This window comes from Pagrus major, chromosome 20 (genome assembly GCF_040436345.1).
Source record: "Pagrus major chromosome 20, Pma_NU_1.0".
NCBI lineage: Eukaryota > Metazoa > Chordata > Actinopteri > Spariformes > Sparidae > Pagrus > Pagrus major.
In genome coordinates this window covers 27,164,062-27,179,061 of record NC_133234.1, presented here as the reverse complement: position 1 = coordinate 27,179,061, position 15,000 = coordinate 27,164,062, and the positions used below count along the sequence as shown (strand labels likewise).

Below are 15,000 nucleotides of genomic sequence, written 5' to 3'. Positions count from 1 at the left end.
ACCCTCCGTCATCTCTGGTGTGTTTGCAGAAGTCTTTGTCTCTTTGTCTTTAACCTGACGTGTTCCCGTCAGTCACAACCAGCGAGCTCACTGAAATCAACAAGAGTGAGTCAGCCGTCAGCTGTTAGCTGTTAGCCGTTAGCCGTCAGCTGTTAGCTGTTAGCTGTTAGCAGCAGGTGAGCAGCAGAGTGTGTTTTCTATAAGAGCCAGCCAAGGACATGTACTTATATCTGGAGGCAGCCGTGGAGGCGGAGCCCCGTTCAATCATATGAAGCCAAAATGGCTCCATAAAAATGTCCTGATCTTCTCACAGAGCGAGCGTACGACTAACTTCCACCGACTGAGCTGGCTAACTTCCTGTTTAGCGCCCGGCTAACTTGAATGGGGATAAAATAATGAAATCTTCTTCTAGACTCTCCAAATCGTTCTGGACCTAATGACTCAAATTCTAACGAGTCCCGTCTCGGAAGTTGTGATGGCTTGTGGGTAAAAGTTTTTTTGGGCGTCAGTGCGTCACATAACGGTGTAATTACACAGTTTGACCACTATGAAAACTGTCTTCAAAGCCTGGAGCTCTTTCTGGAGGTCTGGAGCTAACAGCTAACGTAGCTCAGAGCTAAGAGCGGAGCTAAACACAGCAGGACTGAGAGTCCCTCTCCAGTGGAGAGTGCTCCCCCCAGAGGCCCGGAGCACTTCTGTCACTCTCCTTCTGAACATGCAGCGTTTTCCAGTTGTGTTTTCAGTTTGCGTGTTTTCCTGATGGAAGAGTTTCCGTTTCCTAAACGTGCTGGTCGAACGAACGATTGTGTTTCTGTCTGTTTGAATGTGTTTTCTTCAGGTGCAGTGACTTTGCTCTCGACGGTCGCTGTAAGAATTTGACTCGAGTGTTTTGATTGGTGGTAATTTTCTAAATCACATGATGTCGTCTGTCAACTCTCGTCCAGTGTGAACAGGGCTTCACACAGTGGACTGAATGGAAACACCAATCATCATTTTTCACCTTTTTAGAGACCAAACACCGAAACAATGAATCAAGAAATAATCAACAGATTAATCTACAATGACAATAATCATTTGATCAGCTCCAGCACTGTGCAGGACTCAATCAGGACTCGGAGCTCTTTGACTTTCTAAAAAGAAATGTTCACACACTGAGCGCCGACCGCTGCGTGTAAAAGTCAGTAATGACAAGAAGCACGAGACAGGAAGCCTCAACATTATTAACATTTCACCGACCCCATCGGAGTGCTGAGCTGAATCTCTTGTCTCACAGTTCTGGTTTAAAGCCTCAGGAGGAGTAACAGAACAGAACTGTGTGGTCGGGTCCGGAAACGATCTCTTCAGACACCAGTAGCTTGTGTTCGTACAGTTTGAGCATGTGAGTGTAGAAATATCCTTTAGTTTTTCCTTAAATACTCGATTAAATCCAGATTAATGCCTCAATAAAAGCCTCAGTGTGAGAGCTTTTTAATGGATTCATTTAATAACTAAGGGATTATTTTATTCCAGGTTTTCAGGGTTATTAGTGGGTCAGATGTGTGTGATAAAGATCAAGATGATAATTAACTGGTAACATAACGGAAGTTGTAATTAGTTTCATTACATTAGAACGTAAACTGTGTAAACATTACGAGGGCGACGGATAATTTGTTTTCCTCTTCATTAACACACACACACACACACACACACACACACAGCGAGTTATATAACACGATTTCTTCCTGTTTAATAGTTTAAAGCCTCTCGTTGTCTCTCATCAGAGGACTTGTTGTGTCATCGGGGTAAAGGTTGATATTTTGGAGCTGATTATGTTTAACAGCTCGGTCTGCAAAGACTTTCTACACACACACACACACACACACACACACACACACACACACACACTCGACTGTGTTCAGTGAGGCTGATTGTGCAGCATTGATCGTCCTGTGTGAGCCGGACGCCTCGCTGCCTCATAACTCTGTGTCTCATTTCCCCTCCGACTGATATCGGCTCAGTCTCAGCCTCCATGTTTGTCGGGTCGCGGTTCCTCCTGCTCAGACCTCCAGTCCGGGCCCGCAGGCGTCACTTTAGTCTGATTTGATCCCTTTAATCGACCCCAAGCTGATCAATACGTTACTCTTTGGATCATCTATACTAAAATCCCTGATAGACTCAGCTCAGCTTGATTCAACTGGCTCTTGTTTGTCCTTTGTCAGATCTCGTGGCTGGTACCTGCTGCTCCGCTGGTCTCACGGGTCGAGCTGATACTTAACAGTGGAGTGAAAACACATCACACTGATCAGTCACAGAGAGCCGTCAGTTGAAATACTGACACTGTGGGATTGGAGGTCAGCTCGGCTGCCATCCCAAAGAATCTGCATTTGATAAATTGGGAGTGGGACTCAGAAATCTAACAGGACCACCGAAGGATTTCTCAGATTTACCAAACTCCTGCTTTTCTCTCAGCCGTCTTTTGTTTTGTTGCCTTCAGCCTTTAAAACGTTTGTGTCCTTGTTGTGACGGGCAGCAAAGAGACAACAGCAAACAGCAAAGTTGTGTCCTGTGGCTCTGACTGATTCATGACTGTACGTCATGTGTCAAACACTCCTCATCAGATCGCCCACAGAAGCCTCTTCTGACAGTCTTGTCATTTCAGTGACATGTTGAATTTGTCCAAGCGTAATATAGAGAATGAGCGATGGCCGGAGGCGACGGGGTCATTTAGGTGCTGGATGAAAAACTGAAGCAATCTGTGGTGACAGTGTTGAAGCTGAAGGCGGCAGAGAGTCGAGCAGGCTGACCACACCTCTCATTTACTGCGTGTTCAAACACCGATGTTATAAAACCTCCGAGGACGCTGCCGAGGCTGGATAATGTTCTGTCCGTCCTGTCGTGTTTCTGCTGTTGATGGTCTCAGCGGCAGCAGAAGATCCTCCAACACAAACACAACCAGCTCCTCCTGGTTGATGTTCTGGGATTATGTAACGTGGGTCTGAACACCTGGACTGAAGCATCTCTCATGTGGAGATCATTTCTGTTCTGTTCTTCACAGTTTGGATCAAACAGACGTTGGTGTGTTTGTCTGTTTGTTTAGGCTGATGTGACAGCTGTCAATCAAACTCAACTACAGGATGTTGTGAATGCTGATGTGAGCTCAGCCTTTGATAAATCCATTTATTGATCGCTAACGGTTCAGGAAGCGATCTGTGTAAACGATTCACACGAGTACAATGATTTCCCTCATGAACTGAGGATGTGAAGCCCTTGTGTCCCAGTGATCCACAGTGACGTGTCCCCTAATAGAGAGGAAAGAGGACCACAGGACCTTATTTCCCAAAAATATGTACAGTAGTTTACGAGGAGAGACAAATCATTTTTATGTAATTTTTATTGTTTCCTCCAGGAGACGTTCAGATACTTGTGTAAAAACAGACTGTGGTAAAAGTAGAAGTGCTGACTCAGCTTCTTTACTCCAGTAAAAGTAATCGAGTACAGGCTCTGACATGTACTCAGAGTATCAGAGTAGAAAGTCTCCCTCTGAAGGACATTTGTGGTCAAAGCTACTGAAGCTCACGTCATATTAATATAATTCAAAGACTATTAAAGTTAAAGGTAGAGTCAGTAGGATTTGTCCCAGCTGTTCCTGAACGCACCACAAAGATAGTTGATAGTTGAGTCTCATTCCCAGGACGTCAAACAGCCACATGTTGGGTTGGTAAAGCGTCCCGAGCAGCAACAAAGAGAGAAAATAAGAAACTCTCTGCAGATACGAGACACTAACACGCCTTTTCTCCCCATCCAGCCTCCCTCTCTGTCTGTTTACGTCTTTTACGTCTTTGTTTCGTCTCGCTGCGTCTGCCGTGCGTGATGTGCTCTGATAGGTCGACATCAGTCTGGTGATGTTGGGAAGGCGGCGTGCGATGACGCCAAATAACAATAATCCATAATTCACCTCAGATGCATCAAACTAAAGTAACGAGGCTGTTTGAAGCTGTGAGGAGGAGAAAGTTCAGATGTTTGTGTTCAGATGTAGAGAGGGAAAGTCTCAGAGAGACTCAGGTACAGGACAGATACCTGAAACATGGACTGAAGGACAGTAACAGAGTATTTGTACTTTGTTACTTCTTGTTACTACTTGTGTTCCTTCATGTTTACAGCTGCAACATGAACACAGACCAAATAATAAAAAGGCACCATGACATTTTTGGACCTGAAGTTTCTCCTCTCTGTCACCTGACTGATGAACCAGCTGCATGAAATAATTGTAACTGTATTTAAACAGATCAGTTGTGATGTTTTGATGGAGATCCACAGATTATTCAGCGGTTTACAGTCCTCTAACTTCCACCTGTCTCTCCATCCCAGCAGACGCCTCCCAGGTGTTATGACCCAACAGATGCAGAACCTGCAGTTGTCCCAGACCAGGAAGTGCCCCGGTGGGCCGGCCTCCCCGAACGCCGCCAAGCGCCTCTACAGGAACCTGTCGGAGAAGCTGCGAGGAAGCACCTCCTCCTTCGAAGATGCCTACTTCTTCGGCAAGACGGACCGCCTCCGCAAAGCCTCGGTGAGTCAGCGGGAGAGGACGGGCAGAAACATTTCACTGGTGCTGTTGAATCATGATGACGGTGAGCTCCTGGCCTTCGTCACTTGACTGGAAGAGAAAACACACTTTCAAAACAATGGTTCATATCAAAGCCTCTGAAAGTGAGAGATGAAGTGTCGGTACCAACGCTCCTGAGCTCACGTCGACATAAAAACAGTCGGTAACCCAAATTTACTGTCATCAAAGATTTAAAGAAAATGTTGGATCAGCTGTCAGACTCAGCAGATCACTGGGCTTCACTGAGCAGAACTGAACATAATGAACCTGTTCGTCTGGGAACAGTCGTGTGAGTCATCAGCGTGTCTCGATGATTCACCGTGTTCACAAAGAAAGAAAACATTACATGTCGGGGGAAACCCGGCCGAGCTGCTTCGTCTCAGACAGAACGATCGATAAAGATCTCGTTAAGTCCTTCACTAATGCTGTTAACGCTGATGTCTGCACAGCCTCCACGCTCCGTCTGTCACATGGTCCATTCCATCTCCGAGCCGCCGCCTCCAGCCGCTGCACGTTTTCAGGCCGTTTGTCTTCAGGCAGCGGTTGTTCTTCTCACAGATGATCAGTAAATTATAGAGGAGGGTCGAGTGCCTTGCTCGAGGACACTCGGTGTCATCTCTCACTCTTCATCTGGCTCCTCCATCATCATCATCTCCATCATCACGTCCGTCCTGCTGCCCTGAGAAACATTTGGTCGCTGAGATTCACCGTGCGTGCGTGCGTGTGTGTGTGCTGACATTTACAGACCAGCCACAACAGCAGACATGAAAGAGAGAGGCCGTCGGGGGAGGAGGGATGTACGAGAGTGGGAGTGAAGAACAAAAGGCAAAGAGCACGATGCATCTGAGAGCTACGGCAGACCAGAAGGGTCAAAATGAGCTCAGTAAAATGGAGTGGGGTTTACTGACGAGTAGGTTTCCATGTTGAGGAGTTTGTTCTGGTGTTTGGAGCAGGAGGGAACAGCAGGTTTAACACTTCATCAGACTCACTCATCAGTTATCAGTTATTAATTATCACAACAATAACAACATTAAATGTTCTTACTTATCTACCAATTATATCTCAGCCACCATATTTAATTCATCTTTGCCGGTGTAATTTTAATCATATCAGCGTCTATCTGCTGCTGGCAGCTGGCAGTCAGGTGAAGCCCTCTCGCTCTGTTCTGGTCGGATACAAACAGGTTCTGGAAAAATATGATAAAACAGCTGAAGTTTGTTGTTTCTGTCTGAGCAGCCCAGTCGTCACACTTGTTTCTACAAGTGTTGTAGTAACTCGCCATCGGTCTCACCGAACGTTGTCACTCAGCCTTGTCTCGGTCTTTTTATGTATGGATGTGTTATAAAACTGTCTGATACCTTCTGAACTTGGTGTTTCTATGAGACCAGAGTCACAGAGGAAACCTGGTGCCTGCACAACAGCTGGTGTTGTTCGACGGCCGGTAGAACCAAAGAAGTGTTGAGTAAAGAGTTCACTTCATTTCAGCTCTCATACGTGATATTTAGGGCCAATACGACGCCAAGATATCGATCTATCAGCTGATATACTGTTTTTTCAGTGTTCCCTCAGATGTGGTTCTGAAACACTTGTGACAAGGTTCTGTGACAGCTGCAGGACGTGTTTCAGTCCAACTATGAGTTTGTTATAATAATAATAATAACATCAGTGCACTGTAAATCTCGCCCAGCATCTTTCCTGCGTCACGTCTCTGAAGCCAGAGACCGCCGTTACAGCCAGCGTGTCTACATCAATAACGTGAAACCACTGTGGCAACAAACTCAGAGGTGTTTGAGGAGATGTTGGTACTTTTCTGAAGACGAGGTGTTGGTAACGAGTGGTCGGGACGATGAAGGAGAGGCAGAGTTACTACAGACCGTCCCTCACTCTCCTGCCTGTTCCCATGGTTACTTGATGGTCGTGCGTTGACGTGGTCAGTCTGCTCCTGAGTGAACTGTCAAGAAATCAAATCTGTGCTTCAGGCACTTTCATCCGGTAACCATGGTAACCAGGTGAGTGGAGCACAGTGATTAAATATTTCCTGTGATATGACAGTTCAACAGGGATTATTCATGATGGATGAGGTCCAGTTATAGTCTGGATCACATCTACAGAAGCCCGGAGGGGCCAGAGAGAACTTATTCTTCTGGTGATCCGTTTTCAGGATCGTATTTTTTTATTGTAGTGTTTTTTCCAGAAAAAAAAATCCACTCTCTCTTTTTTCTGAAAACAAACAAAGTGTTGATTCTTGTTTACACGTATGAAAAGTGTTTTGGAATTTAAAAAGATTATCTTGACAAAACTTTTTTTCCACCAGATCACAAGTCAGAAACACAGGAGAGAAGATGTCTTAGATCAGATTTAAAACGGATCACCAGAAAAAAACACGTCTCTCTTGACCCTCCGGGCTTCCGTACATTTCTCACCACCCAGACTCCACCGTCACGGACGCGATGCTGTCGCTGCAGCTGCTCGCAGCCTCTCAGACAACACTCGTGTTTCAGCAGCGTCGCTCCGCTCAGCGGACCACAGCCGGGTCAACCTGCTCACAGCAGATCAGACCAGACAGGAAGTCAGTACATACGGTCCATTTTCAAAATAAAGACACATGGTGCTGACTCGGCTCTACAGCACAACAGAGTCAGAAATATTAACAATAAACACATTTAAAACAGACAGAACCAAACCGTTTAACTCCGGGCTTCTCAACGACACCAGGAGCCTCCACAAACTGAACACAGTTCATTTTACCTGCATCACAGTCAGCTGACGGCTGTGTGACAGAACTGACCCCGGTTCAGCGACAGACATCCTGCCGTGCTTCCTGCTGCGTCTTCCTGACCCCTGACCTCTGTCCTCTCTCAGACCATGCAGGGCAGTGACTGTATCTTCGAGGCTGTGGAGCAGCAGGACCTGGACACGGTGCAGATCCTCCTCTACCAGTTCTCAGCAGACGAGCTGGACCTGAACACCCCCAACAGTCAGGGCCTGACGCCGCTCGACATCGCCATCATGACCAACAACACGCCCATCGCCAAACTGCTGCTGAAGGCCGGCGGCAAGGAGAGTCCACACTGTGAGTACACCACAGTACTGAAGTACAGTACTGGAGTACAGTACTGTACTTCAGTACTACTCCAGATTATTGATTATCAACTGTTTGGATCATTTCTCCTGTGAAAACGTGGTTCCAGCTTCTTACATGTGAGGATTTGCCGCTTTGTCATTTCTTTGTCTCTGGGACTAAAAGATTAATTGATTAGTTGTGAAAGTAATTAGAAGATTAATGAAAAATGTAAATAATCTTTATTTGCAGCCGTCTGATAATCTGATCTTCTCTCTGTAAAGTCCAGGTGTTCAGTCAGTCGTATCCTTCACATGTTTCGCTCGATGATTATTGATTGATTGTTTTCCGATTGATTGTTTTCTGATTAATTGTTTTCTGATTGATTGATTCAAATGAAGAAATATTCTTTTACATGCAGCGGCCGACCGATCAAACTCTCTCCAGCAAGTGTTTGGTTGGTCACATTCAACATGTTCAGTCTTTGGTGGATGAAGTTTGATCAGTTTGCAGGCGTAAAGTGTTCAGCTCACACATGAACAGTAAAGGTGGTGAACTCCAACACGCCAGCGTGTTCTGCATTTAAATCCCAGGAGCATCCGTCTCTGATCACAATGTGACGAACAGCATCATAAGGACGTTTGTTCGGGTCGGTTTGTACCGACCGACTGAAGCAGCGTCTGTCAGGTGGAGAGAAATAGCAGCATGTGGCTAGTTAGGAGATTAGCTTCCCCCTGTTCAGCTGCTCAGCTGATTAGTTGGACCAGTCGCGGACGGTTTGATTTAAAAGACGTGGTACCATCTGACTCTTCCCCTGTTGTTGTCACGGTGTTTGACTGATGAGAGAAACTCTCAGCTGCAGACGTCTGAGTGTAGAGTTCATGTCCTCCTGCTGCTGATGATCTCTGTGAACATCAGTGAACCCAATTTCATCCCGACAGGCTGGAAGGACTCTTCAATGAGGTCTGATCCTCCCGTCTGTAGTTCTGGCACTTTATCAGCTCCGGTGTGGATCAAACGGCGTCCTCACGGAGCCTCAGACAGCCGTCACATCGGGCCGGTTCTGTCCGGTCTGACCTTTTACACAGAAAAGCTCATTTAGAGGCGAGCAGATGAGAGCGGTGGTCTCAGTACAGACTGACAGAACAACCAACACGGGTCCAGTGGCCTCCAGGTGTTTGAGATGTGAACAGATAACGGATTCATTGTTCTGCTGAACGAGCAGCAACATGAAACCAGTCCAGCTCGAACACAGTCACACTCACTGGTTTCACTCCAGAGCGACGCGATCCACACGACAACTGAACACACCAGGTCCACTTTCCTCCTGTGTGTGTGTGTGTGTGTGTGTGTGTGTGTGTGTGTGTGTGTGTGTGTGGCGCTGTGGATCAGACAGGGTCTGTGTTTGTGTCTGCAGCCCAGTCTGGGTCTCCTCTAGCTGGACCTGAATGAGCCCGCTATGCCCCCCCCCCCCCCCCCCCCCCCCACACACACACACACACACACACACACACACACACACACGCACACTCAGTTTTCCCCTCCATCAGTCCTCTGGTTGTCCTCCATTAACTCTCTAAAGACAGGTGGTTCTTACCTTACTACTGAAACCCCATTAGCCCCCACTGTGTGTGTGTGTGTGTGTGTGTGTGTGTGTGTGTGTGTGTGTGTGTGTGTGTGTTGGGGGTGGGGGTGAAACAGTGGCCACTTTACAGCGAGCTGGGCCTCCTGCGTGACTCCCCACCGAACAGCTTTAACAAGGTTTGTCGTTTAATGGTTTAACTGTTCCAATGATGCATGTAACGCCGGGGCAATTACAGCTAAGTGATTTATTGTGCCGCGGGGCCGCGGCGGCGAGAGCTCTCCAAACAAGCGGCCTGGACTCTGGGCGGCGGTACAATCCCATCCCTGTAAACAAACACAGAGTAAACACTGCCGCTGTTTTCCCTCCTGGGGCCGGCTGCTCTCTGTTTATGTCATTCCTCAAGTGCCAAGTAAATCAGTCAGCCGGGCCTGACAGCTGTGTGTGTGTGTGTGTGTGTGTGTGTGTGTGTGTGTGTGTGTGCGTGCGTGCGTGTGTGTGTGCGTGCATGCGTGTGTGTGTGCGTGCATGCGTGTGGTTACAAGGTAAAAATCACAACTAAAAGTATTTTCCTGAAGTCAAAGTGAACACGAGTCTGTTGATGAGTTAAAGATTCTGAACATGTACTTAAAACCCTTAAAATAATATTGTGACAACTTTAGTTACTAGTTACTTTACAGATTACATTCTGCATCAGAGTCACAGTAGAACATTTTTAAATAAATTCATTTTCTCATCAGTCAGATAAAAAACACTGACTGATAATCTGATATACAGACATGTAAATATATACTTTTACTGCTACTTTTGATACTTAAGAACATTTAATATCAGTAACTTTAAGACTTTTACTTGAGTAACTTTTTACAACACTGTTAATAGTGTATCCATTCAACCTGCTGCACAGTGATCAGGACTCTGAATATTCTGTTTCTATATTCTGGTTATGAACTGATTCAAACGTTAATATTTGTGTTAATGATTCTGAGCAGTCACACTGTTCATCAGGTCAGTGAGAGCTCTTAATTACAACTAATCATCCACTCGAGCGCATTTCAGCTCCGCTCTTATCTTTAAAAAGTGTGTGTGTGTGTGCGTGTGTGTGTGTGTGTGTGTGTGTGTGTGTGTATGTGTGTGCGCTCACCTACGTTGCCTGTGTGTTACTTTAGAGGCCCCTCGGGGCCCCCGGGGTCCGCTGGCTCTATGTTTGGACCTTTCAGTCAGACAATGGGCTCCTGTGTGCGGACAGCAGCCTGTTAATTTACAGCCTTTTCAATTAGCAGCCGTTAGCAGCTAGCCGGGCTCTGACAGGCCGAGCTGAGCAGGAAGTGACACGTCCAGGTTTGTAACATGAGTGCTGCTGGTTCCAACCAGAGACACAGCGTCAGCGTCAGCGGACCTCTGGGTTACTACATGTTGTTTTCCAGACAGAATTGTTGCAGATATCAAACAGTTTTGAGATATTGAAGCAAAACTCGATTCTTAGATGCATCGTGATTCTTGAAAGGGTGCACCAATCAGGATTTTAGGGGCCAATACCGATTACCAATCAAAAGGTTGTTTCTTTACTTTGTGTCATTGCCTTGATGTAAGCGTGTTGATTCAAAAGTTGGTCCGGTCACACACAGGTCCAAACCTCTGAGACGATGGTAGCAACAAACATCCACGGTCTGAGGATCAATTTCTTTAAGTTACACGGACGCCATCTTGGCTCCTTCTCCATGTTTGGTGAGGAAGACTGAGCATGAACTCAGATAATGTAAAGATAGATTCATCAGTTTATTTTAATTGTTCACTGCAAATAAAATATATTTGAAAAGTAGCGAATAGTCGCTCAGCGAGCAAAAATAACTCGTACAGAAATCTAAATGTTGATCTTCAGAGTGCATGAGTCATCGTTTCCCTCTGAATCAGAATCAAATCAGATTGTGAGGTTTAGATTTTATCTGTGAATCCTAAAACCTCCTGTCATGTCTGTCACGTTTTCTGCCTTTGATAAAATGTATTTGTAAAGTTTGTTATTCTCTTGTTGCGACGTCTTGTTTCCTCTCATGTTTCTTGTCTCGCTGTGGAGCGTCGGTGTTCAATGCACCGATCACTCGGCAACAATCTTATCATCAACCGCTAACAATTAACTCCATTCAGTTTGTGTCTCTGCAGCAGTTTCCACTCACTGAATACGTCTCAGATTGCACACACTCACTATCTCAGTGCAGCAGTGGACGCTGACACAAACACCTGTTTCACAGCAGATAATTAGAGACACTAATTAAACAAACAGTTATCACCAACGAGGATTACACAGCTGAAGAAAACACTGCAGCAGCTTCAGTACAGCAGTTTTCACAGACTTTACTTCAGTAACAGTATTTAAGTATGTGGTCATTCACTTTGGTTTATTTTCTGTCTATAAGTCTTCTGTCAGACTGGTGGAGAAAAAAAGTCCAAAATACACATTTAGGTGTTTATTTTAGTTCAGACTTCTGCGTTTGTCATTTATCTTCTTTTCTCTTCGGCATCTTCTTTTTAAAAGTTTGACATCAGGTAAAAACTGTCCAACTTTGACTGTGTGTGAGCACCAAGCATCAATGATGCAAACACTCAGTCCACCTCTCCTCGTCCAGCTGTAGTCCTGCACTCTGCCGGATCAGAACACAGCCCACCGGTCGGGTGCAACAGCTTGATCCAAGAGGTGGAGACGGGTCTGTGTGAAGACGTGGTGGAGACATGTCTGTGTGAAGACGTGGTGGAGACGGGTCTGTGTAAAGACGTGGTGGAGACATGTCTGTGTAAAGACGTGGTGGAGACGGGTCTGTGTAAAGACGTGGTGGAGACGGGTCTGTGTGAAGACGTGGTGGAGACGGGTCTGTGTAAAGACGTGGTGGAGACGGGTCTGTGTGAAGACGTGGTGGAGACGGGTCTGTGTAAAGACGTGGTGGAGACGGGTCTGTGTGAAGACGTGGTGGAGACGGGTCTGTGTAAAGACGTGGTGGAGACGGGTCTGTGTGAAGACGTGGTGGAGACGGGTCTGTGTAAAGACGTGGTGGAGACGGGTCTGTGTGAAGACGTGGTGGGGACGGGTCTGTGTGAAGACGTGGTGGAGACATGTCTGTGTAAAGACATGGTGGAGACGGGTCTGTGTGAAGACGTGGTGGAGACATGTCTGTGTGAAGACGTGGTGGAGACGGGTCTGTGTAAAGACGTGGTGGAGACGGGTCTGTGTGAAGACGTGGTGGAGACGGGTCTAAACATCTGACCATATAGCTGCGGTGTGAATGGATCCGCTCCGACACCGGGGACAGTGTTGGTCCTTTTAAAGTTGTGTGCTCAGAGACTGTTTTCATCGATTTGGCCTCGATCTGTTCTTTCGCAGCTCTCACGAGGACGCTGCAGCGTGTCCTCTTTGTCCCGCTGAAGGCTCGGCCCTCGCCGGCCTTGACAGAGCTGAGCCTGCAGCTTCACTCCTCCACAAGCTCTTGTCCTCATTAAGGAGACGCAGGAGCAGAGCAACACGTGCTGCTGCAGGCTGTTTGTTTGACACTCAGCACCGTGTCCCTCATCGTCTCTGTCGGCTTCAGACTCCATCATGTTTATTTTACAATATGATGCTTATTTGTTACAATATTATTAACACTTATGTAGTCATATTAATCTTGTATAATAATAATAATAATAATAATAATAATATAGTAAGCTTTATTTCTATAGCACCTTTAAATAAACAGTCAACAGTGGAGACAAACAGAGCGAAGCCTCGTCTGAGGCTGAAACAAGAACAGGACAAACACAACCAGTCAATACGAGACGTTACAAGTTAAAAGAATCAAAGTGATAAAACAGGAAAAATCACAGGAAAAGAGAGAGAGAGAGAAGAAATACATAAATAAATAATTCATAAAATAAATGCAAAACTAGAAATAAATAAAAGAATAAAAACAATAAAGGTTAGTAAAGATTCATTTTAATATGTTTCTTGTTAGATCATGAGACAAACGTGACTCCTGGTATTTTACTCTGGGCTCTGTATCTCCATGTTTCAGTGAGTACATGATTCATGCTGACCAGCAGCTTCTGAACCGGTCCGTCAGGTCGTGACCATCAAAGTGACGTGGACTGAAAGGATTCATCCAGAGACGCTTTGTTAAATCATAAGGAACAAAAAGTCTCTCTGTCGTTAGTTAAACCTTTGTTAAGAGGTTTTCGCTGTTACTTGTAAAACATCAGTTGCAACTTGACAAAAACATATTTTTTAATAAATTGTTTATAAAGTGTAACAACCAATGACTGGAGTTTAATTAACTATGATTTTACCAGTGATTAATGATGCTAATTATAACTGATCTGACTTTTAAGACAAACATAAAGTTAATATCGGTGTTGAGCGGGTCAGATCTGGATCCTCCACGTGAAGCTTTCAGGCTCCAGGTGTCACTCAGCTCGCTGTGTTTCCTGTTGCAGTTGTGAGCGTGGAGAGTCGGGAGGCCCACCTGAGCTCGTTGGTGCTGGAGGCTGAGCGGCGGGCGGCAGACCTGGCGGCTCAGGCGCAGAGAGACGGCCTCTCGTTGGAGGCCTGCCACAAGGACAAACAGCTGCGAGCCTGGGAGTGGAGGAGCAAGCTGTACAAACGCATGACGACGGGCTTCCAGCACGCACGTGAGTCGCCTCTGAATCATGTGTGATTGAATCACAAGCAGCGTGTCGGCCGGTTACAGGTGACCTCGAAACACTCAGCACACAGTGTATGTTTTTACATTCTCAACGACCAACTGAAGCTGCAGTAAGTGAAGCGGACACGAGGTTACAGGTGAGACAGGAAGTGTTGTTGAATCATCACTGAATAATGAGAGACGCAGCTCGATGTGTTCACACTACAGACTAAGTGAGTCGGTAAGTTGGAGGACGAGTTCTCTGCTTCAACGCTTCATGATGAGGTAAATGTTGCACCACGTGATGGTCTGTAATAATGAAACCATCAGTGTTACGTCGGTTCATAGACCTCGCTGTCTCCACCGGGCAGCTGGTCACTGCCGAGGGTTAACTGTTTCTGTTGGCGCCTGAATGATTGAATCAGTCACGTGTCGGACAACAATAGTACTTGAGTAAATGTTCTTTAATTCTGTCACCTCGTGTGTATTTTCTGTGATTACTGCGATGTGTTATTATACTTTTTCATTTAATATGATGGTGTTATTTTATTCTGTTGTGTTATTCCATACTATGACTTCAGACTGAGCGCTGGGGATTTATATCTGATCATAAAACTCCTCAGACTGTATGTTTGTAATGAACTGCTCAGTAATGAAGTGAGAGATTATTATGAGTCTTTGTAATGAAGGAAACAGACGAGTCTTGTGGCTCCGCAGGATTCATGAGAACGTTTCTCACATTACAGCCTGAAGCTGTGCGCGTCCTGCTGATCACATTATCACTGATAACACTGGATACAACCTGCAGCTTCAATCAGGTCCATTTCATTCAAGTGGTTCAGAGCTCAGTGTTATATTCCTCTAATGTTTGTAATGACGCTGCTTCCATATTTGACTTTACAGCAGCTTTAAAATACTTTCAGTTCTGTCATTTAGGAGGAAACTGAAATATTTAGTCAGACAGAGTCAAACAGAGTCTTCACCAGGAGGAGTCACGAACATTGAACCTAACGTAACAGATTACACTGTGAGGCCACAAAGAGACACAAAATGACAAAAAATGACTCAAAAGAGACACAATACGACCACAAAGAGATGTACACAACACAAAACTGCTACAAAGAGACAC

The 15,000-nt window shown here is 45.7% G+C and overlaps 1 protein-coding gene across 4 annotated transcripts in view; it reads left to right on the top strand.

Annotated features, from left to right (window-relative positions):
* ankfn1a (ankyrin repeat and fibronectin type III domain containing 1a) overlaps positions 1 to 15,000 on the top strand; it is a 75,924-nt gene that overhangs the window by 33,549 nt on the left and 27,375 nt on the right. Inside the window, exons 4-6 of one of the 4 annotated variants that reach the window (XM_073489070.1) lie at positions 4,351 to 4,546; positions 7,445 to 7,655; positions 13,684 to 13,878. In XM_073489070.1, coding sequence (XP_073345171.1) covers positions 4,351 to 4,546; positions 7,445 to 7,655; positions 13,684 to 13,878 — 602 coding nt within the window. Of the gene's footprint in view, positions 1 to 4,347; positions 4,547 to 7,444; positions 7,656 to 13,683; positions 13,879 to 15,000 lie in introns of all 4 variants that reach the window. The other 3 variants (XM_073489069.1, XM_073489067.1, XM_073489068.1) reach the window with 3 other exon arrangements.